General features: G+C 36.8%; 1 protein-coding gene across 1 annotated transcript; it reads right to left on the bottom strand.

Annotated features, from left to right (window-relative positions):
• Positions 1-941: 941 nt before the first annotated feature.
• Positions 942-22,099, bottom strand: vars1 (valyl-tRNA synthetase 1). The gene is made up of 31 exons (XM_084087990.1): positions 21,992-22,099; positions 20,463-20,807; positions 19,940-20,083; positions 19,110-19,317; positions 18,777-18,892; positions 18,585-18,660; positions 18,391-18,491; positions 17,341-17,468; positions 16,931-17,095; positions 16,752-16,833; positions 16,522-16,641; positions 15,807-15,915; positions 15,636-15,724; positions 15,456-15,546; positions 15,236-15,360; positions 15,023-15,126; positions 11,869-12,027; positions 11,704-11,794; positions 11,503-11,608; positions 11,307-11,377; positions 10,655-10,780; positions 8,516-8,620; positions 8,362-8,430; positions 8,177-8,255; positions 7,631-7,758; positions 7,325-7,480; positions 5,737-5,955; positions 4,005-4,116; positions 1,721-1,899; positions 1,253-1,402; positions 942-1,153 (listed from the first exon to the last, which is right to left on the bottom strand). Exons 2-31 carry the CDS (start codon positions 20,805-20,807, stop codon positions 1,085-1,087), a joined length of 3,822 nt encoding a protein of 1,273 aa, XP_083944116.1. The 5' UTR covers positions 21,992-22,099; the 3' UTR covers positions 942-1,084.
• Positions 22,100-23,905: the final 1,806 nt, after the last annotated feature.

Here is a 23,905-nt window from a genome sequence, read left to right as displayed (position 1 = left end):
AGCCCTAATGGAGCCCCGCCCCTGCCCGTCCCCCGAGCTTTCTTCCAACTTACCTTCTCCATCACGACGTGTGTTTGCGCGATGTTGTTGGTTACCTAGTAACGAACGTACGGTGGCCGAGAATGTTCCGTCAACTTCCGTGTGTTCGCGCATATGTTGCCTAGTAACGAACGCAATCTGGCCGAGATACGTGCTGGCGGCAGGAAACTTCACTTTGTGTGCCTGCGCCTCGTATACAACGTTATATATAAAGCTTGCAGGACAACTTGGTTGGCATTGCCTTATCAGCGTGAGAAATACACGGTGTGGCGTGTGAGCGTGTGAACTGGTTGAATTACGTGTCTCTCACGGCCAATGCGTGAGACTTGAGAACCACATAAACTGATGAGTTTAATAAAGTTTATTGTACATCACACAAAAGATGAAGCGTCAGTTTTACTTCAGAAAATCACCGTAAGAGCTGAGTAAACACAGTAAGCTATAAGAAGTGCGCAAGTACATAAACGAATTTCGGTAGAGTTGAGGGAGCATTTTCTTTAAAAACAAAATAATTCCACCTAGTCTTCAGCGGCTGCCTCAGATTTCGGGAGTAAATAGAGAGCTATGTGGATTAATACATCCAGCCACACAACACCTACAACGCTTGGGAGACATTCTCATCTATGGCTGTGAACTCGGTCAGGGCGGGTCTATGTTAGAACAGCAATGTCTGTCAACACTCGTGGGCGGGGCCTGTGCTTAGTGACGTCACTAAAACAGCATTCTGAAAACAGGTCGTTTGGAGACACTGCTGATGATTTATGAGGATTAATAAAAAAGGAGTGGATTTTTATCACTATTGGCTGGTTGTGTACACACACTGCCAACACACATTTATGTCCAAACAGCATGCAAAAGTGAATTTTGCATAACAAGGGACCTTTAAATTAGACAAATGAGACTTTTGATATTTAATCTAAGGTTGATTTTTATTCAAGCTTCCCCACATAGTTCAGTAGACAGGACTGAGTGACATTAAACAAAGGAAAGGAAAGGATCTCAATGTTCATAAACAATGATTAAAAAACATGATAATTGTGAGCGGTTACATCATTTTTCTGAAGTTCTCGATGGCTTCCTTCACTTTCTGCAGCTCGGTTTCATTCTGCCTCAGCTGGAAATAAAGAAAATGTTGCACTTTTCTTCAAGACCAGTAGAAAACTATTTTAAGATTATTTTCTCAGACAAATTGCTTCCCCTCCATCCTACTTACCTTCTCAGCATCCGCCTCCTGCACTTTAACAGGAACTTTGTCCTTGTAGTCGTTCTTGTTCATCTTTTCCTTCATCTTTTCCATCTGTTTCTCCAGCTCCGCTTCCTTTGCCGTCAGTTTAGTGACCTCCTTTTCCAAGTCGATCAAACCCTGAGTCGGAGACAAGGATTTCGAAACTGGCATGTTTACAGACACAGAAAGCTCATTATACTCATTAAAATGTGATTCTGTAGGAGGGGGAAATGAATTTTTGATGCAAAGCCAAACCAGATTATTGGGTGTAGAGCTGGTGCTGATGTTATTTTTGGAGTATCATATTTAAATTCACTTTATCTCCTCATTCCGGCTGATTAATTTAATTATCGTATTTGGAAGCTGTGTTGGGGATTATGACAACCAGAATAAAACTCCCTTCAGGTGTATGAGTGCAAGCGAAAACGCATTCTCGTCACGCAACAACATTTTTACCTTCAGCATGAGGTGAACAGTGCATTTGTCCGAGGCGATGGCCACCGCACAGCCTTGTGGGATAGTGTTGTCGCCTCCAACCACTGGGTGAATGGTCTGAGAGTAAGACAGTGTCTGGATCTGAAGGCTGTATGCCTGGACCAGAGCCGCAGTATCAGAGTCTATGCACTGCAGGTAACCTGACACAGAGAAATAACACAAGAGGTACATTTGTGTCTGCTAATAAAATATGAAATTGTGATGATAGCATTTATGGTCAATAGGTTGTGTGTGTGATGTGGTTAATGTTTAGACTAGGGATGCACCAACGTTTCTCTCTTGTGATTCTATAATGAATCTACTAATGTTGTTCTGCAACATAATTGGAAACTCAAATACACTTCAGTCTCAGAAATGTATTTTTGATGGCTTTACACAGTAGAATTTTCACATTTGGGTCCATTTTGACCCAGAAGAGGTACATACAATTTTTTTTATTTTTTTTTATTAATCCATAGTATGAAGATGACACTTTGTAAGTTTGTACACATCATTCATGTTTTTAACAAAATTTAAACTAAATTGTTTCACCTTTTGGGTCTGTTTTGACCTGAAAGTGAACTGTGGCTTTACACATGAAATTGTGCTTTTTTTATTTTTTATTTTACATCTAATAGTTAAGATTTGTCTCAAATTATGTTTATGTACATGCTTGTGCAATCACACACAATAAATCTGATATTACATTAAAATCACAAGCACAAATCGTCTTAATGTGTTTGTAGAAAAAAAGTTCATAGACCAAACAGTCTAAATATGGAAAAGGAAAGAGGTTTTGGACAAGGAAAAAAGTCCACATTTTATTTTGCTGCCACCTATTGATGAACTATTGCAGCACAAGAAAAGAGATTCAAGCTGTTTATCATCATCATTTTTTCATATTAAAGTAAAATTAATATATTGATGTTTTGGTGTTGTTTTGTTAAAAAAAGAAAATGTAGGTTTCATAAATGTACACTATTTTGAGCAGTATAAGTTTCAAATTAATTTAATTAAATCCACTAAAGTCATTGGAGTTCATACTGTTAATTCTCATATTATAAGTTCTTATAAATTTCATCAATAATATATTCAAATAAAATTTCGCATAAATATTGATAAAAATATGTTTTCTTGCATTACACTGGTTTTTGCAGTCGTTCTTGAAAAAAAGAATATCTCAATTTTTTGTTAACAAAAAGGGGGTACATTAAGTAATAACCTGGTAAAAACATGGTAATGTTCAGAAATTTAAGTTCAATGTAATTTCTGTGAATTCAGTTACTGATTAGATACAATATGAATTTAGTTTTATAACATTACTTTCCACCAGGGCTATCCAGGTGTATACAGTTGTTTAATCCATTAGGAGGGTTAAAACAATTCCATCATATATAGATATATAGATATATACTTCGTTAAAATGTTTGGGATCAGTACGATTATCTTTTCTTTTAAGAAATGTATTTATTCTTTTAAGAAACTTTTTTCAGCAAGGATGCATTAAATTGATCAAAAGTGACAGTAAATTGATTTAAAATGATACAAAAGTTTTCTATTTTGAACTTTCTATTGATCAAAGAATTCTGGAAATAGAGTGATTTCTGAAGGATCATGTGACACTGAAGACTGGAGCAATGATGCTGAAAATTCAGCTTTGACATCACAGGAATAAAGTACATTTTAAGAGGTATTAAAACAGAAAACCTTTTATATTGTAATTATATTTTACAATATTACTGTTTTTACTGTATTACTTATTAATTATTGTATTTTTGATCAAATAAATGCCGTCTTGGTGAGCATTAGCTTTCTTTCAACATTTTTTTTTTAAATCATACCGACCCCAAACTTTTGAACAGTAGTGTATATGGCTGATATGAAGATTCTACACAATTTTGTCTAAAATAAAAATAATTTAAAAAAAATTAAAAAAAGACATGACAACATTATAATGTTCAGTAAAAAAAGAAAAGAAAAGAAAAAATCTTATTTTGAGATCTGCCAAGATTTTAAAGATTAACTTCCAGTAAGTGTTAGATGAAGGCAAAGTAATATAAATGTAAAAATAGAGAATAGCCAATACCAAATACTGACTAATACTGATTAAAAATTCTAATATCAGTCAGATATAGTATATACCAACATATTGTGCATTCCTTTTTTAATGACCAGCACTGGATTTGGATCAGTCACATCAGCAATGTTCCCTAGCTGAATCTATTCAGTGTGAAATGAGTGTGCAGTGTACTGTGTGATGTCTCACAGTCAGCGCGGGTCTTGGTCAGGTTGTAATCGGCCCGGAGTGATCGGATGGTTCTGACCACAGACATGACAAACTCCATCTGACGGTCGACCTCCTCGCTGTGCCAACAGAACTACAACCAAACAAAACACCATTTATACTAGTAACCAACATAGGATGCATTTGTTTCAGATGGTTTCCTCTCTCCACTCTTCATGTAATTTAAACTTTATGTCACTGAAGTTCCAAAAGGTTATTTTTATTCAAGTCATCTTCACATTCAACTACATTCCCCTCAATGGAAAAAACTCTCCAAAGAACTCATTATAGTGGTACATCAAAGACTATATCATGACTAATAAAGCGTTTGTTATCTAAAACTCTATCTTTTTTTATTCTGCTGGTTCTCTCTGGGATTTTGCCCCTTTTGACCGGAAAATTATTCTTATTAGATTCAGTCTAATAATAGTGGTTTGCTGAACTCATTTGTAGAGTTGCACAATTTGGACAAAACTTTGTAATTATATACAAATATGGCTATAAAATAATAATATTGGCAAATATTCAATATTCAATAGTTCATATTCAAAATCAATAGCAAATATTATTATTATCATCAAAGTTTGTAATATAATTGCTAAATTAAAGCAAAATAAGAAATATTACTTTAGTAATATTTTACTTAAGTATTTAAGACAATATCAAATAATAATTATATTTTAAATTACAACTGTAAAAATTACAATACTAATATTTATGGCTGTCATAACTTCATTTTTAAACATTAAACCATCAAACTTTTATTTTGACAGAAAACCTCAGGGAGCCCTTAAAGCTTCTCTTTTGTAAATAAACGCTTCTCATTAAAAGTATAGGAAGATAGTTGGCACATGTTGCTTTCCCAAATGCAGAGAACTCGCAGAGATGAGATCATGCATGGCAGCATTTACTGCAAACCGAACCGTTCTGAGATCCTGCAAACATCAGCGGATACTGAGCCGCTCACATGTAAGAAAACTTGATTCTGAAACAAGCACTGCATATATTTATTTAATCTGAAGCTACCAGTAGGTGGCGGTAAGTCACTGTCTGAATGAGTGAGCCATCAAGTCATTCATCTTTTAGTAACAAAGCAAGTGGCTGTATTTATGAAAGGGTCATTGAATCATTGACTATCGCGATTCGTTCACGAAACACCGCTGTGTGTTGCAGTTCTGCTGTGGATTTCGCTGGAACTTATTTTGTAGCAAAATAGAGCAAACAATTCTGACAATGTACATCACTTAGTATTACACTTTTGTTTGTTGAACTGTTGTATAAAATCAAATGTCATTGTGTGGATTTTTGGGAAAAATTGCATTCTTGCTCGTATAATACATGATCAACATTAAAAACAAGAACTCGCACGGGTTGTGTTTTTGTATTAAAGAGAGTTTGAGTCTTAATCTCTATGCACAGTCTGGGTCTATATTTGTTCTTCATGCTAGTAAGTGCTAAATTCCCACTCAGTTTTGAGCGAAAAAGATGAGGTAATATGATTGGATGTCATCTATTTGACCTTTTATGGCATTTTGCCTGTTAGAAATACATGCACGGTTTTGAAGTTATAATAAGGTGGGGTAGAATTAAATGAATGGCAAAACTCAGCATTTTATCCACGCACCCCCTTCTGTCACCTCACATATCCCAGTTTCACGATTTCGGTTGTATTTCGATTCATCGTGCAGCCCTATATTTGGTCACCCCTGCTCACCTCTGAAGTGTCTGGATAAGGTGTGACACTGATGCTGGGGGGGCTGTCCTGAGACCGTCTCCTTGGCAACCGCTGGAAGAGCTCTTCAGAAACAAAAGGCATGATGGGAGACAGGAGGCGGAGTCCCACCTCCAGACAGGTGTAGAGAGTCTGTCTGCAGATGTCTGCCTGTTTCTGCCCTTCTGAATCTGTCCTGCTCAACACCGGCTTCACACTTTCCTATATGAGCAGAAACAGCAAAAAAACATCTCAAAGTTTTCAACAAAACTTTGAAGCTTATTTAGAAATGTGTGCAGAGACCAAATTAAATATACACTCACCTAAAGGATTATTAGGAACACCTGTTCAATTTCTCATTAATGTAATTATCTAATCAACCAATCACATGGCAGTTGCTTCAATGCATTTAGGGGTGTGGTCCTGGTCAAGACAATCTCTTGAACTCCAAACTGAATGTCAGAATGGGAAAGAAAGGTGATTTAAGCAATTTTGAGCGTGGCATGGTTGTTGGTGCCAGACGGGCCGGTCTGAGTATTTCACAATCTGCTCAGTTACTGGGATTTTCACGCACAACCATTTCTAGGGTTTACAAAGAATGGTGTAAAAAGGGAAAAACATCCAGTATGCGGCAGTCCTGTGGGTGAAAATGCCTTGTTGATGCTAGAGATCAGAGGAGAATGAGCCGACTGATTCAAGCTGATAGAAGAGCAACTTTGACTGAAATAACCACTCGTTACAACCGAGGTATGCAGCAAAGCATTTGTGAAGCCACAACACGCACAACCTTGAGGCAGATGGGCTACAACAGCAGAAGACCCCACCGGGTACCACTCATCTCCACTACAAATAGGAAAAAGAGGCTACAATTTGCACGAGCTCACCAAAATTGGACAGTTGAAGACTAGAAAAATGTTGCCTGGTCTGATGAGTCTCGATTTCTGTTGAGACATTCAGATGGTAGAGTCAGAATTTGGCGTAAACAGAATGAGAACATGGATCCATCATGCCTTGTTACCACTGTGCAGGCTGGTGGTGGTGGTGTAATGGTGTGGGGGATGTTTTCTTGGCACACTTTAGGCCCCTTAGTGCCAATTGGGCATCGTTTAAATGCCACGGCCTACCTGAGCATTGTTTCTGACCATGTCCATCCCTTTATGACCACCATGTACCCATCCTCTGATGGCTACTTCCAGCAGGATAATGCACCATGTCACAAAGCTCGAATCATTTCAAATTGGTTTCTTGAACATGACAATGAGTTCACTGTACTAAAATGGCCCCCACAGTCACCAGATCTCAACCCAATAGAGCATCTTTGGGATGTGGTGGAACAGGAGCTTCGTGCCCTGGATGTGCATCCCACAAATCTCCATCAACTGCAAGATGCTATCCTATCAATATGGGCCAACATTTCTAAAGAATGCTTTCAGCACCTTGTTGAATCAATGCCACGTAGAATTAAGACAGTTCTGAAGGCGAAAGGGGGTCAAACACAGTATTAGTATGGTGTTCCTAATAATCCTTTAGGTGAGTGTACAAATGAAGAGGTCAAAAGCAATTGTGTGTAGGTGGTGTGTGTATTCATTACCAGATAAACATCACAGAGCTCGTACAGCCAGAAATTGTAAATGGCAGTGGTGATTGTCGGGAAATCGTAGGCCTGGAATCCGCTATCACACTGCGCTACTGCTGCGCTCAGACGGGACAGAATCCAGCGATCGGACACACTTTCACTGCCACACAGCTGAGAGACACAGAATCACGTGTTTAGAAATTAACTTAGAGGGAAATAAACCCACAATACACCACAAAGTGTATGTTTTTTACAATGTCCTGACTCCTGACACATAGTCCATCTATCCATCACCTCGACCCGTCCATCTCTTTCTCTCACCTGAGCTTTTTGGCAGGGAACAAATCCCTCTCCCAGGGTCCTCATGGCAAACTTCACTGCGTTCCACAGCTTGTTACAGAAATGCCTGTATCCCAGAATCCTGTTCACGTCCAGATTAATGTCTCGGCCTGGGAGAAATAAACAGAAAAAGCACAAAGTAATCCTTTATCAGGACATGTTTTATTATTATTAATTATTATTATTATTATTATTATTATCATCATCCACCCAAATATTCAGAATACTGGTATATCAATACAGGTTTGTCAATGATGATTTTACATTTATTTTGTTATTGAGAGGAAAGCATGCAACACACATTTACATATTCATCTAAACACTGCTCCCAGCTACATGGGCGGCATCGGGAAGTTCACTAACAGTAAATCCCAGCAAAGGCATTTCGATCTACGTTTTACCCCTGAGCAAAGAATGAAAAAGAACTTTGCCGTGAGTTTATCGGGACCTTTATGATAATATTTGTACTTTTTGTGTACTACAATAACTGACAGGTCAATGTAGATATGCTTTCGATATTTTTTTTACCTTGACCGGTATAAGCACATAGAGCAAATCTGAGCGCGTCAGTCCCGCATTCTGGAATTCCACTGGGATAGTCGGATTTCTAGGGAGCGGACACATGCACAAACAGAATGTAATAGAAAAACATAGCAACAGCTAAAAGGTACAATAACAAGAGATTACAGGAGCTCATAGAAAACTGGTTATACCTGTCCCTGTTTGGCCTTCTCAATCTCCAGAGGATCTAGATTACTGTCTGTTAGTTGACCGTGAAGACCCTACACACACACCTCAAATTAATTTTGTGCAACGACACCTTATGTAGCCACATGGTGTTAATGTAAGAGTCAGTAGTTTAGCTACCTCCAGTGAAATGCCAGTGATGACGTCCAGAGGGTCGATGACGTTACCGAGAGACTTGCTCATTTTCCTGCCATGGGCATCACGTACCACTGCATGCAGGTACACCTGAAAAAACACACCAGATTTACACCACAAGTTACACTAGCTTTGAATGAATTGGCACATGCTGATACATCTAAGTGAACGTTTAACAGTCTGTTAGAAACTCTTTTAAACACTTTAAAATTTTGCGGGTCCAGAAGCTCTAAATATAAAATATACAATTTAATATCGGGGGTGACCCCGAATAGTCAAAGATTCGATGCTTCAATAGGAGGAGCCTGATTCGACTGCCAATCTCACGGTCGAATCTTCGCAGAGGTGTTATGAAACGAGGATCATGCCACTTTGGCTATATGAGGGCGCTCAATATCTGATTTCACATAGAACTACCGGTTTTCTGTCAATATGTTAATATTCAGCCTATTATGATAATGCTGTATATAAAAATGTGCAAAGAAAGAAGCTTTTAATAAATATTTTTTAACGTGCGTGAATAAATCCAAACACCCCGTGACAGATTTAAGTTTCACTTTCAATCCGTGAACGACAGAGGAGCGTCTCGGCGGCAAGGATTTAAATCTTTAACACACCATCAGAAAGGATATTTTCCAAGGCTGGATTTAGCATCAGGAAAACCATGATCGCACTTCTGCCGGCCAACGTTAACAAGTTGGTTTTCCACAGGACATTCTAAAATGCTTAATGTTAAAAAAGCTTTTAAAATGCTTAAAAGGCACTTTAACGTGGCTTAATGCATGTACACAGTACACACTTTATTAAGAAACCATACTATGTGCAGATAAGCAGATGAACCCAGAATATGAACGCAATGCGTTCCTTCTATAGTAAAGCGTTTTCTTTACATAATTTGATATTTTAATTTAACTATTTTAGGAGATTAAAGGCCGTGTTGCAGGGTTAATTTTTCAACGAATTTGTGCAATTTACTTGTTGGTAATAAACATTTAAACTGTTATCCATTGTATTTTATGTTGTTGGGTATCACAAAACGGAATATAATACGAAAAAGTAGGTACTATCTTACAGCGGCTTGCAATTCTCCTTTCCACCACAATGCATTGCATTACGTCACGTTGGGGAGAGAATTTAATAAAGCCCGCCTTGAGAGCATTGAGAGTGACTAGAGAGACGAGTAACTTAGTAGACGAGACGAGAGTATTCAGATAGCGCAGATTATAGATAAATAGATAAATACATAGACATAGATAGATAGATAGATAGACAGACAGACAGACAGATATAGATAGATAGATAGGCTAGTATAGAGAGAGATAGGCAGACAGCCAGATAGCATAACGTTAGCATAGATAGCTAGCAGCTAGATAGATAAATATATAGAAATATATAGTAGGTAGATTGACAATGGTGAACTACTGTGTTTGTGCTGAGTGTAAAAACTCTGGATGCTGAGTGAGGCACGTCACATCTGGTCGCTGGGTGAGCTCCTCGACCAGCGACCAAAACGCACTCACTTCCCTACACAGCACAAGCTTTCTAACGCAGTTTCCATGGGACGGCACCGCTCACACAAGCACCTGTCAAACACATCGACAGACACGCGGCGGCTACGTTTGCAACAACATTTTCACCGGAGGAAGAGATAACCGCTAAGAAACGCCCATATAGCTAGCATGATGCCTTCTATTTCTAGATGACAAAGACAAAGTTTACTGTTCTATATTCTGTATATTCTGTTCTAATTTAATTTTGAAAATGAATTGTTTATTTTTTCAGTGCATCGATGTTGTGCTGTACTTAGAGCCTGTTCGCACAGGCAATTTAGCCGATTTAATTTGATTTGCATGTGAAATGCAAATCCTGTCTGCAGTGTGGCCTTTCTGGAGTTATTTATGTTATTTCTTAGTTTTTTTGATCCAAAATGTTTTTATACATTTTCTTCTATATCTTTGTGTGATTTTCTGTACATCGCGGCTTTGAAATGTTAAAGCCCCGCCCCCAGCCCCACCCCCACACACATGATTCGACTATAGGCAAGACTTGACGATTCTGATTCGACTATGAAAATCCATAGTCGGGGACACCCCTAATATATATTAAAAAACACAAAACACCCACCTCTTTGAAAGGTAGTTTTCCAGTAAGTTTGAGGCCCATCATGACCATACGAGCCACCCAGAAGAACAGGATATCGTGGCCTGTCTCTAACAGTGTTCCTGGGTAGAAGACTCTCAGGTCCTCTGACTAACACACAAACAGTGCAAAATTACTTAATCACTGCAGTCTCTGTATATATATTATTGTATAAAAACAATAAAAAACATTTTTTTGCAGAGACCCAGGGACATAAAGAACCTAGACTTTCTCTATAACACTTTATAATAACTTTCATTGAAAACATTGACTGACATAATTGCATTATATAATGTGTATACAGTCATAATATATAATTAGAAATGTAGAATTAGAATATTTCATGTTTTATACATATATTATATAAAAACAAAAATAGGAAGTAAATTCAATTCAATGAAAAATACAACTTTTTATTATTAGATATATTTATCAAACAAATTAAATAAAATAAAAAAATAAATCTGGTATTATACAAGTAATATAGAAATATTATAAAATAAAAAAATATTATAATGTAAAATAATAAAACAACAGTAAAATAAAATGAACAAAATGAATCAATCAATAAATGAAGAAAAATCTGGTTAGACAAATCTGGTTGTGTGTGTGTGTGTGTTCTGTATTAATATCTGACCTCATTGGGCCAGCCAAAGATGGAGAAGGGGAAGATCCCTGAGGAGAACCAAGTGTCCAACACATCTTCATCTGAAACACAAACAGACAGAAGGAAAGATGCTTTATTGATGCCAGAGGGTAAAAACTGACATGAACAAAACAGGAGGATAAAATGACTCAGTGGTAATGAGAGCAAGTGTATGTTTGATTCACACCCTGGCGTAGAGAGATTTTGTCTGCAGTGACATTGAAGCGTTTGGCAGCTTTTTCTCTGGCTTCCTCCTCAGATCTCCCGCTGACCCAATAATGTCCGTCCACATCCTAAAAGCATGCAACAATACAGTATCTTAGTTCCCAGCATCCCTGTGTGTCCACAGCACATACAGCAGGCTGCATTTTCCTGTGTCTCTGCTCACCTCGCCTGGTTTGACTGACGAATCATTCACAGTCACAAAGTACGCTGGTATCCTGTGGCCCCACCACAACTGCCGTGAGATGCACCAGTCCCTGATACCCAAAAAGTGTTACTACACACACACAGTGACTAGCAGAAAACGTTTGAGCTGAAATAGATGGGTCACCTGATGTTGTCCATCCAGTTGAACCAGGTTTTGAGGTGGTGGTCAGGGATGATCTTGAGCTCTCCGTTTCTGACGACATCTGCAGCCTGCTTTCCCATCTCTCTGCAGTCCACGTACCACTGAGGCTTCAGCAGAGGCTCCACTATGTCCTTAGAGCGGCTGAGAAACGCACAAACACTCATTACTTGCTTTGTGCATGTAAACATAACAGCTGTAATGGAATTAAAGTCACCATGAAATCAAAATGGACGAATAATTCTTATTTTTTATGTAATATTGCAGTGCTTATAAATTATTTATCGGTATGCATCATTATTTATTTTTTTATTCATTCATGTGCCCTCATGATCTTTAAATCATGATAACTTCCCCTTCCTCTTGCAACGACACCTCTACTCTTCGCTAATGATGTGTTTACTGGCACGAAGACGGGACAACCTGTCACTCACATGAGATCACAGCAAGAGCAAACCACAACCATCCAACGATCGAATCAATTCTTGATCCCGAAAAATCCCGCACCACATTTTTTTCTTGTTCGATAAGTCGTTTCACTTGGATAAACATCACAATAGGGAAGAAAAGACTACTGCAACTTCTGTTTCATGCCGACTTTAAAGGTCTATTTCAAGATTAGATGGCACTTCTGCATAGATCAAAGCGGTGCTTCTCATGTGGTTTGGCTTCAGGACCCAGATTTTACTTTGGACATCAAGTATGAGAACTGTTTACTGTACAATATTAAATTACAATAGTTTCATGCTCTCGTAGGCTCTCGTACTGCACAAACAAATTTGACACAAATTATAGTAATAAATTAAAATACAATATAAATAAATGAAGAGTTCAGATGCAAAAGCGCCATCTGAAATTTTCTTCTAGAATGATCATTTTTTATCAAGCTCGTATATTTAAGTTCAGTAATTTCACTTAAATGACAATTAATTCATTGTCATTGTTTTGAATTAATTCAAGTCATTTTCATTGCCATTTAAGTGAAATTACTGAACTTAAATATACAAGCTTGATAAAAAATATCATTCTAGAAGAAAATGTCAGATGGCAAAAAAAGTAAAAAAAATAAAGATAAAAATAAAGAATGGTTTGAACATTAGTTTATTCAGGGTACCCCCAGGATCCTTCAACTTAAATTCAAGGCTTTTTAAGACCTTTTTAATACCATTTGAAATGAAATTCAATGCCAACTTCGTTTCCGACAGAAGTATGAGGGGAAAATGTCAAATCTGTATACATTTTAAACCCTAAAAAATAATTATGTACAAGTAGACTACTTGAATTAAATAAAACATTTTATTTAAATAATCAGTCATATTTAATATATACGCAACAGCGTTGTAGCGCGCACGTGTGTAGGCCAATGTTAATTTTGGCAGCCATTTTTGATTTAGTCTTAGTCTTCATCTTCAGATGAAAATGCTTATTGGTCTGTCACATTTGAGTCATTCTGCCTTTCATAGTTTTAGTTGACGAAATGTGTTTGCATTTTTTGTCAACTTTTAGTCAAACTGCAGTAACTTTAATTTTGGTAGCTATTTTATATGTAGTCTTTAGACAGAAAATGTCATAATTATTCTCTCTAGGCCAATTCAATTAAGCTTATGATAAATTAAAATTAAGCTAACAGGCTGTATTGACATTGCACTCTTTAGCAGTAGCACTTGTGCAATTCTACATATCCCTTTTCCTTAGTTCTCCAATTTTTTAGAGTGCCGTACCCCCTGGTACCCCAACTCTTCCACATCTTTCCATTAAGGGACAATATTTGCCCCAATTAAACGATTTTTCCATTTCATTTTTCACCTTTATAATACCTTTAAAAAATAAATAATGCTTTAAATAAAACAATGTTCAATAAATATGCAATGTTTTAAAACGTTTAATATTAATACAAATATGATATTAAAATCACCAGTAGGTGGCGGTAACTCACTGTCTTTGTCAAAGCCACAGATTTTGTTGCAAAATAGAGCAATAAGCCTGACAATACTGTTTAAAATGTAGTACATCACTTAATGTTACCCCCTTTTTTTTCCCACTGTTGTATAAAATCAATGTCACATTTGAAATCGTGTGGATAGTCGGGAAACATTGCATTCTTGCTCGTATAATGATCAACATTAAAAACACTGCTGTATATCAGCCTGCATTTTGATCGCAGATTTAGTCGCACAAACAGCGCAAGCGGCTCGTGACAGAACACAGACCGACTGAATGACACTTTAATTTAAGTAGAAAATCTCAAATGAAGATCGCTGAACTCCAGCTTGTCTGTGTTTTCAGATCATCCGCGCTTCTTCAACAATGTAGAGAGAGCGCGCGTGCATGGTTGTGGCCAGATACTACTGAAAAGACCGGGTAGAAAACATGTTCTTTTAACAGAAAAGCTCTGATTAGTAACCATCGTAACGGGTGCGCACGCTTTCACGCGTTCTGCTATGACGTGGAGCGCGAGGTGCACTCAACGTTACGCGAATAATTTTTAATTAGTCTACATTAGTAACAGTTAATTTTGTTACGGTATGAACTTAATCATAGAAAAGGCAAAAAAAATCTAAGACCTTTGTAACGAAATCCAAGACTTTGTATACCAAATTCAAGGCTTTTAAGGCCTTAATTTGAGATGATCAAATTTAAGACTTTTTCAATGCTTTTAAGACCCCGCGGGTACCCTGTTATTGTCTATGGAAAAGGAGACGTCAGACAAACCGACAACATTGGCATCTCCATAATATGCATATTCTGGGCGTACATACAAAAAAAGGAAATTAAAAAGTATTATTTCTTCCTCTCCACAAAAAATAAATAAATGTTCCTCCATTTTCAACAGTGTTATTCCACTAGGAGGCACTTTACCTGCGGTTCACATCTGGTGATAGACAACATGTTTGGTTATCACTGGCTGTGAAAGTTATCAAGTTACTTTAAATAAGCAAATGATTTATTATAAATCATTGCAAATAAAGTTTTGCCACCTATATGACACTTTCTGGGAATGTAAGAGGCATTTAGTAAATTATTTCTGATTTTAGCATTGATTTTTCCCTGCTTTACACAACCTTATCAGACCAGACCAGCGATCCACCAGCTGAAAACAACTGAAAGTTAAGGAATTAAGAGGAAGTTAGTGTCTAACCTGCAGACGGGCACCACCATCGGATTGTCTTTGACCTCCTTAAACTGGCCTCTATCTTTCAGAGCCTGGAGCACAGTTTTCCTCGCCTCAAAGCGCTTCACCCCCTAAAACACCAGAGAACAATTTGTCAATCTTCCATCATATTTATGACGAGATTAAAAATAATACCTGGTGTGAACAGGGTCAAAGATATCACAATGTGTGTGTGCCTACCAGGAATGGAGGAGGAACATTGATTAGTAGACCATTTTCATCCAGGATGTTGATGAAGGCCAGTTTGTGTCTCTCTCCCACCTCATAATCATTATGGTCATGAGCAGGAGTGATCTTCACAGCACCTGTACAACAACACTCCACTGTAAACTGCACACGGACCCAGAAGAAAGACAAACTTACAGAAAATATACGTTTTTGTCCTTGTAACATTTATTACCTGTTCCAAAGTTCATATCAACAAAGTCATCAAACACGATGGGCATCTTTCTGTCACAGAATGGGTGAACGACCATCTTTCCTTTGAGATGCTGGATAGTAAAGAGTTCATTTAACACAAAAACATTCTCAAGACCACTTCTCAAACGCCAGAGTTATGAAAAGGAAACGTTGGCATCACCTGATATCTGGGGTCATTAGGGTGGACGGCCACAGCCGTGTCTCCAAGCATGGTCTCAATACGTGTGGTGGCCACTACCACCTCCTCATCTGCAGGAGAACAATACATTTTATAAACATCTGTATGTCTTGTCAGTACTTCTAACCTCATTTCTCCAGACACAACCCTCACCTGATCCTTCAATCTTGTAAGAGAAAGACACCAGCACGCCAAACTCGACTTTTTCCTTATAACCCGGCACAGGAAGAAGGGTTCGCCCTGTCAGCTCCTTTTTATCGACCTAGAACACAACATTCATCAGGTGACCTCAGAAAACAGAGACTCTGAGACAGTTAGTGAAGATGTAACTTCTGTCATCTGCTACTTTCCGACATAAATGTAGTTAAACTGTCAAATAATTGATGGATATATTTTCTCAGACTAGCTTTTATTGTGTTTGGAGAGTTTAAAACTAAATTTTATGAAAGTCATCACACACAAAAAAAGGTAAAACTTTGTTGCGGTCACACTGCATTTATTTGATCAAAAATACAGTTAAATAGTAATATTGTGAATAGTGTTTTCTATTCATATAATTTAAAAATATTATTTATTCCTATGATGGCGAAGCTGAATTTTAGGCATCATTACTCATCTTCAGTGTCACATGATCCTTCAGAAATCATTGTATGACAATTTGCTGCTAAAGAAATATTTATTATTATTATCAATGTTGAAAACAGTTGTGCTACTTAACATTTTTGTAAAAACCATGATAATAATAAAAGTCTTTACTGTCACTTTTGATCAATTTAATGTATCCTTGCTAATTAATAGTATTCATTTCATTCATTAAAAAAAAAAATTTTTGACCCCAAAACTGGCTCCACATTTGATATGAATGTACCTCTATGTCAGAGATGGCGGAGTTGAGGGTGCAGGACCAGTTGACGAGTCTCTTGCTCCTGTAAATCACACCTTCCTCATGCATACGTATAAATGCCTCCTGGACCGCAAACGACAGTTTCTGCAAGCAGACAGTATTACACATGATTAAAAACTGATTATCCATTATTAAATAGTGACACTTTAAAGCTTAGTAATGAGAAGGGTTGGGTTTTTGTGCATTGTACTCACAGTATCCATGGTAAAACAAGCTCTGTCCCAGTCCAGAGAGGAGCCCAGCTTCTTCAGCTGATGATAGATACGATCTCCCTTTCTGTTCGACGCCAAAAGGAAGAGAAATTTGTTCATATAATTGGAGTTAAATCAATTATTTAATGATTTTAGAATTCTCCTCAACCTCACACACTCACTCGTTCTTCCACTTCCAGACCTCCTGGATGAATTTCTCTCTCCCGAGATCGTGTCTGGTCATCTTTCGCTCTCTCATCAGTTTTTTCTCCACCACCACCTGTGTGGCGATACCAGCGTGATCACAGCCGGGATTCCACAGAGTGGTCTCTCCTCTCATCCTGTGCCTGCATTACCACATTAAAGCAAACCAACGATCAATCATATTATTTCTGACACATGGGCTCCATATCATAAATTACCGTTTCAAATCTATCTTAAGTTATCCAAACATTAACAATCAGGCACAAAGTGTCTCGTCTAGACTTTTATATGCTCGTCTAATTGTTTTTATTACAGCTAAAAAAGCATAAAATGTATATAATGGCTAATAACATTACATTAATTATATATAACAATTATAACCGGTTACCATCTTGTCAGGGAGTCCTGAATTGCATTGGTCAAGGCGTGACCAAGGTGGAGGGATCCAGTCACATTAGGTGGAGGAATACACATCATGAACACGCCACGTGGGTTTGGCTCACTTAAATTCTTTCTCTGGATAATAAACAGTAGAAATATCATTTAATGAATATATACTATCGTTCAAAAGTTTGGGGTCGGTAAGATTTTTTAATGTTTTGGAAAGAAGTCTCTTATGCTCACCAAGGCCGCATTTATTTGATCAAAAATACAGTAAAAACAGTAATATTGTGCACTATAACTACAATTTAAAATACTGTTTTCTATTTTAATATATTTTCAAATGTAATTTATTCATGTGATGTAAAAGCTGAGTTTTCTGCATCATTGCTCCAGTCTTCAGTGTCACATGATGCTTCAGAAATCATTCTAATATGATGGTTTGCTGCTCAAGAAACATTTCTATTTGCCTACTCATTACAGAATCGAGGACAAAATCTTACTACTTGTGTATAAATCTTTAAATAATCTAGCACCTTCTTATCTGACTATGTTACTACACCCCTACACTTCTCTAAGGACTAAGATCGGACGGCAAATTCCTCCTTAAGATCCCCAGAACCCTCCTAAAGACGAGTGGTAATAGAGCCTGGCCCCACTCTTTGGAACAATCTTCCTAATTGTATTAGAATGGCTTCCTCTCTATCTGAATTCAAATCATGTCTTAAAACTAAACTTTTCTCTTTGGCTTTTAATATGTAATTTTGTCTTTTTTTTTTGGTTGCTCTTAAATGTTTTTTCTGTGTATTTTTATTAATATTGTTGAACAGAAAGTTCAAAAGAACAGCATTTATTTGAAATATAAATCTTTTGACTGTAAATGTATTTACTGTCATCTTTGATCAATTTTATGCATACTTGCTGAATAAAAGTATTGACTTCTTAAAAAAAATATAAACATTTGATATATAAACATTTGTACACTACATTTTGGTGGTGTACCTACAGTGTTTATTGTATTAGAGTATAAAAATACATTATGATTTTCATGTCATACCCCATATTCAGGCTTGAAAAATCCCTGTTTCTCCCACCAGGAGTACCAGGCCGCTTCCACATACTGAGGACTGTAAGAATCGGGCAGAGGACTCAGGACATCTGAGACACATGAAGAGAGACACATAAATGATTAGATGGGTGCGTGACAAATTAAAAAAAATACAATTCCTGCTAATGGAAGCAAAAGCACACCTTTTTTCTCTCCAGAAGGCGTGGGTATGTTGTAGCTAATCACACCCAGTTCCTTCTTCTCAGGTTTGGCCTTTTTCTATAGGAGGGGATGGAAGAATAAACAATATGGCAAGTTCTGCGTTCTGCTTTCTTTCTATCTCTGCTTGTGTCGATGTCAATAAGAGAATAATATGCTGAGATTCATCGCTCTACCTCAGTCTGAGGCTGCATCTTCTTCTTCTCCTCAATCTCTTTCTTTTGTTGAAACTTCTCCAGCTTTTCTCGCTTCTTGGCCTCTTTCTTCAGCTGAGCCTCTGTCTTAGGAGGACCTGAGAATCACAAGGACAAGAGGACAAACTAATTATTCATGGGCAACATAGACTTCTAAAACGCTTTAGACTCTGATAAGACTAAAGTCTATCTGAAAGATCACGTGAGCTGTTTTAATTCACTAGTTTTTAATGGTCTTAAAATACCCTCAAAACGCTATGACACATTTCTAAAGTAATTAAAAAAGCAACAACTTCCAAAAACACACATCCTTACCGTTACCAGGTGTGCTGTCTGGTGTAGCAGCGTCAGAAGCAGCAGTTGATGTGGCATTGGCGGCAGCGCTGGGTTTGGGGGTCACGGGCACCATTTTCTCACACAGTGAGATTTTACCCAACACCTTCAGGAATTGTGGCTGGTTCACACAGGTATTAAACCATCTGGTCACATTCACCAATGACTTCCTGTCTGCAGGCTCCAATACCTTAAATAAAAGTACTATAATGAGCGATCAATTACAGCAACTGAAAGTTGAAGCAGTTCCAAAAATCATTTACTCACGCTCATGTCATTCAAAATGTGTGTCAGTGTTGTTTTTGTTAACTAAAAACTAGAACAAAAAACTATTGAAATAAAGTTGAAATAAAATAAAAAATATTACATTTTCAAAAATTGAAACAAAAATATATTAATGCCATATAGAAGTATATAAAAAATAAAAGCTTATTCACAATATTGATAAATACCATAACAGTACATAAATAATACTAAAATAACACCTATCTGTACGACTTACTTTCTTCTGTGAAGCACAAAAGAAGATATTTAGAAAAAATATTTTGTTTTTTATCCACACTATGAAAGTCAATGGCATGCAACATTGTTTTTGGACCCCACTGACTTTCATTGTATGAATAAAAACAGCTGAAACATTCTTCAAAGTATCTTCTATGATGTTCCACAGAAGTAAGTCAGTCATGTATGGAACGACACGAAGGTGAGTAAATTATAACAGAATTTTTTTGTGTGTGAATTATCCCTTTTATTAATACAAGCCATCATGATAAAAGAGTTCAAATGGTTTAAGATTACAGATGTGCACTCACATATTTGAATGGCAGTAATGCAGCCATAGCAACAGCCATATCAGCCAGAGTCACACCCTCTCCTACCAGGAATGTCCGCGGTGCTAGAGTCTCATCTAGAGCTTTGAGAACACGCAGCAGCTCCGCTCTGGAACTCTGCAGAAGCTAAAATTAAAAATGTAAGTTAGTGCAGCTTCTCATCCAGGAACAGTTTAGAAAAATAAAAATACAGGGGAGGTCGAGGCCTAATGGTAAGAGAAGGTTGTGGGTTCAATTCTCAATACCGGCAGGAAACGTTCTTGAGCAAGGTACCTAACCCCCAATCACTCCCCGGGCGCCACAGCAAAATAGCTGCTCCCGGTGTGTGTGCCCACAGTTTGCAGTGTGTGTGTTTACTACTCACTGGGTCAAATTCAGAGTATGTCTCTTTCACTTAAAAAGGTCTAAAAATGAGGAGCCGGAGCCGTACACTCAGTGATGCCTATCGATCAACACATGAGATACACAGAGAGTCAGACCATAAAGGCACACACAAAAGACATACCTTCTTATCAACTCCCATGATCCCCAGCAGAGGGAATGCCACAGAGCAGGCCACAGGCATCAGTTCATTCTCAGCAAAGCTCAGCCATTGCCAGACCTGACTTTCCTGTTTCTTATCGCTGCCTGTCCGTTTGCCCGCTGATGCCAGGTACCAGCTCACAGCATTGGCACCGGTGAGCACCGTGCCACCCACACCCTCTAAGACCAGTGCAGGACGAGACCCGCCCACCTCAGCCGGAGGGTTCTCATGGACTATTCGTGGAGGAGATCGACAGAATTCAGCAGCGATCAAGGGTAACAAACTCCTGAAGTCATCAGGGTGTGAAGAGATGTAAAGAGTGTCCATCTGATAGAGGGATATGGGTCATGTCAATTAATAATTCACAAAACGAGTGAATAATGTGTAATGTGCATCTTTTTCATTTCTGCAGTTTTTTGCATGTCACAATGACTATTATTAAACTTTATATGACAGATATACACTACCGTTCAAAAGGGGTCAGTAAGATTTTAATGTTTTTAAAAGAAGTATCTTCTGCTCACCAAGGCTGCATTTATTTGATAAAAAACAATAAAATAAGAAAACAGTAATATTGTGAAATATTATGACAATTTAAAATGACTGTTTTATATTTTAATATATTTTAAACTGTAATTTATTCCTGTGATCAAAGCTGAATTTTCAACATCATTACTCCAGTCTTCAGTGTCACATGATCCTTCAGAAATCATTCTAATATGATGATTTGATGCTCAAGAAACATTTATGCTTATTATCAATGTTGAAAACAGTTATTTACATTTTTATTTCATGATGAATAGAAAATTCAAAAGAACAGCATAAAATAGAAAACAGTCATTTTAAATTGTCATAATATTTCACAATATTACTGTTTTTTTTTTTATTGTTTTTTATCAAACAAATGCAGCCTTGGTGAGCAGAAGATACTTCTTTTAAAAATCTTACTGACCCCAAACTTTTGAACGGTAGTGTATGTCACTGAAAACCTCATATCGTTTGCGCTTCAATACATAAATGAAAGCAAAAGTGTCAGATTCAGTTTTCAATATTCGCTGTCAATAAACAACACTTTTACGATTTACAGTTATTGAATATCACCTACTTTTCTTATATATCTATGATCTGAGCCTCGTCGTCATACTTTATGTAAACTGTTCAAATGACAAATAAACTGAACTTGACAATATTAGTGTCAGTCAGATTATATTCAGAATATGATCTCACTGATTTAAGATTTCCTTAAATACTTTTATTCATTTCAAGATCGCAATAAACTCTTTTACTTTTACTTGTATTTACATTACAATGTAATGCTTCAATAACTTGAGAGGTTTGAAGTCTAAAGATAGACCGGCTAATTGGCTAAACGCATGATCTGTTCATTTCAGCAGAGCTATGACTACTAAAGTCAAGAAATCACATTTAAGACATGCAAACTTTTAGATTTATTGATCAGCACATATACGGCAGCATCTGTATTTGAAGTCTGAAGATCATTAATAACTCACCTGTATGCAGCTAGGGAAACGTCAGTCTAAATCCAACATGCACACAGACTCCAGTGCTTCACAGGCGCTACCGTAAAGGCATAATAACCGTCGTAAAGCGCATCCGTCTGACGCAATAAACGTGTAAAACAGACTAAAGTGCCCGATAGAGGCGCTAACGAACCGTAATAACCTTCTTTTTTTTTTTTTTACAGTCTATGGCAATAACATGAAACACTAAACGTTATGATGCAAGCCACTGAAAATGATAACTGATAGGCAGTTTACGAATTAAATTATGGATTAATTATGAATTATGACAATTATTTATGAATATAAATGATCTTTTTTGTCACTTAAGTGTAATGTTGCCTGTTAAAGACATTATTTACTATTTTAAATATAAAAATAAATGTATTGACAACATTTTAAACTATAGTTTTTATATTCAAATTTTATATTCGCAAAATGTAGGATAGATTTTTATTTAATTTTTATCTCATAAGGCTTTTTTTTGCAAAGATCTTGTCTCTTTAATACATTAATTTAAATCAGGGGTTTTAAAACTGGGCTCCAGGGACCTTCAAGGGGCCACAAGAGAGCGTAGAGGTCCGTGGAAAAGTTCAGGAAAAAACAAAAAAATGTTAAAATAAATAAATAATAAAAATAAGATTAAAATAAATACATGAGTAAATAAACAAAACAAATTATTTTTAAAATGCGTGACTGAATAGGTAGCATAAAGACCATAGACCCCAAATATGACCATCCTCGTGTGAGGGACCCTCATTTAAAAAAAAAATATATATATATAGGCTATACCTTTTACCTTTTATTTTTTTAAATGAGGGTCCCTCACACGAGGATGGTCATATTTGGGGTCTATGGCAGAAAAACCTTAAATAACCAAGATTGGAAAATGTATTTCTATAGTTAAATGTTACAAATTTGTATTTGGCACAATGTTTGTAAGTTAAGATTAGGCCTACATACGTACTTCTTTTTTTATCACTTCATAAAGGTTCCACTTTATAATGGCTGTTCATTATAAAGCATTATGAACAGCCAGGTGCTATTCTAATATTAGTACAAGTGATGATGGTATATTAAAAACAATTCTTATTTAGATTCCAATAGACAGACCTTGAAGAAGGTATTTTACTATAGATTGGCCTATAAATGACAGAGAGCATGACTCACAGAGAAGAGGTTTTATTGCAGCATATAAACCATGACACAGCAAGGCCTTTGTATGTCAGATTAAATGACATAAACATCTCACACAATTACATCGCTTGTTTGTCACGTAATAAACATTGCTCAGCACCTTGAAATGGGTTCAGATCACCCTGCAGTGTACCTTTCGTTTCCTCCTTTTACGGCAGACAGACACATAGAGGTTTCATGATTTAAATCCACATGCCATGGTCAATATTCATTGTCCAGTCCACAAGCGACTATATAGTGTGACAGTTGGGTTCTGGCAGTAAAAATCCCATTCAATTTCACCAGGGAATTGATTTTTTAACAATAAGACAGACCTACTGTGAGCTATGAGGTTGCTAATAGATGGGGGTTTTTTTTGTAAAAGCCTTTGGTCAGCATTATTTAAACTTATTCTTTAAAGACTCAGCTGAATTTGTGTTAAAAACTACATTACCCATGATTCTGCACAGAAATCTCCACCAATCAGAGAATCGAAACAAGCAAATTGCATCAACTCTTAACAATCTCTCTCTCTCTCTCACATACATACATACATATATATATATATATATATATACATACATACATACATACATATACATATATATATTATATATATATATATATATATATATATATATATATACACATATATAGTTTAATCAATTATGTCGCAATGCAATTGGATTGTAGTTCTCTCATTAAAGCCGTAAAGTTGTCTTTTTGTTT

This window comes from Abramis brama (assembly GCF_963993115.1).
Source record: "Abramis brama genome assembly, chromosome: 17".
In the NCBI taxonomy this organism is placed as follows: Eukaryota; Metazoa; Chordata; class Actinopteri; order Cypriniformes; family Leuciscidae; genus Abramis; species Abramis brama.
The sequence above is the reverse complement of the archived record's forward strand: the minus strand, read 5'-3'. Positions and strand labels throughout refer to the sequence as shown.

Bases quoted from the DNA above. Each gene is read 5' to 3' on its own strand.
- vars1 (XM_084087990.1), bottom strand. From the start codon at position 20,807: ATGGACACTCTTTACATCTCTTCACACCCTGATGACTTCAGGAGTTTG. The intron at 18,661-18,776 runs GTAGAGCGATGA...CCCCTCCTATAG, and splicing joins AGATGCAGCCTCAGACTGAG to AAAAAGGCCAAACCTGAGAA. The intron at 15,127-15,235 runs GTAGGCACACAC...CTGGTGTTTTAG, and splicing joins ATGTTCCTCCTCCATTCCTG to GGGGTGAAGCGCTTTGAGGC.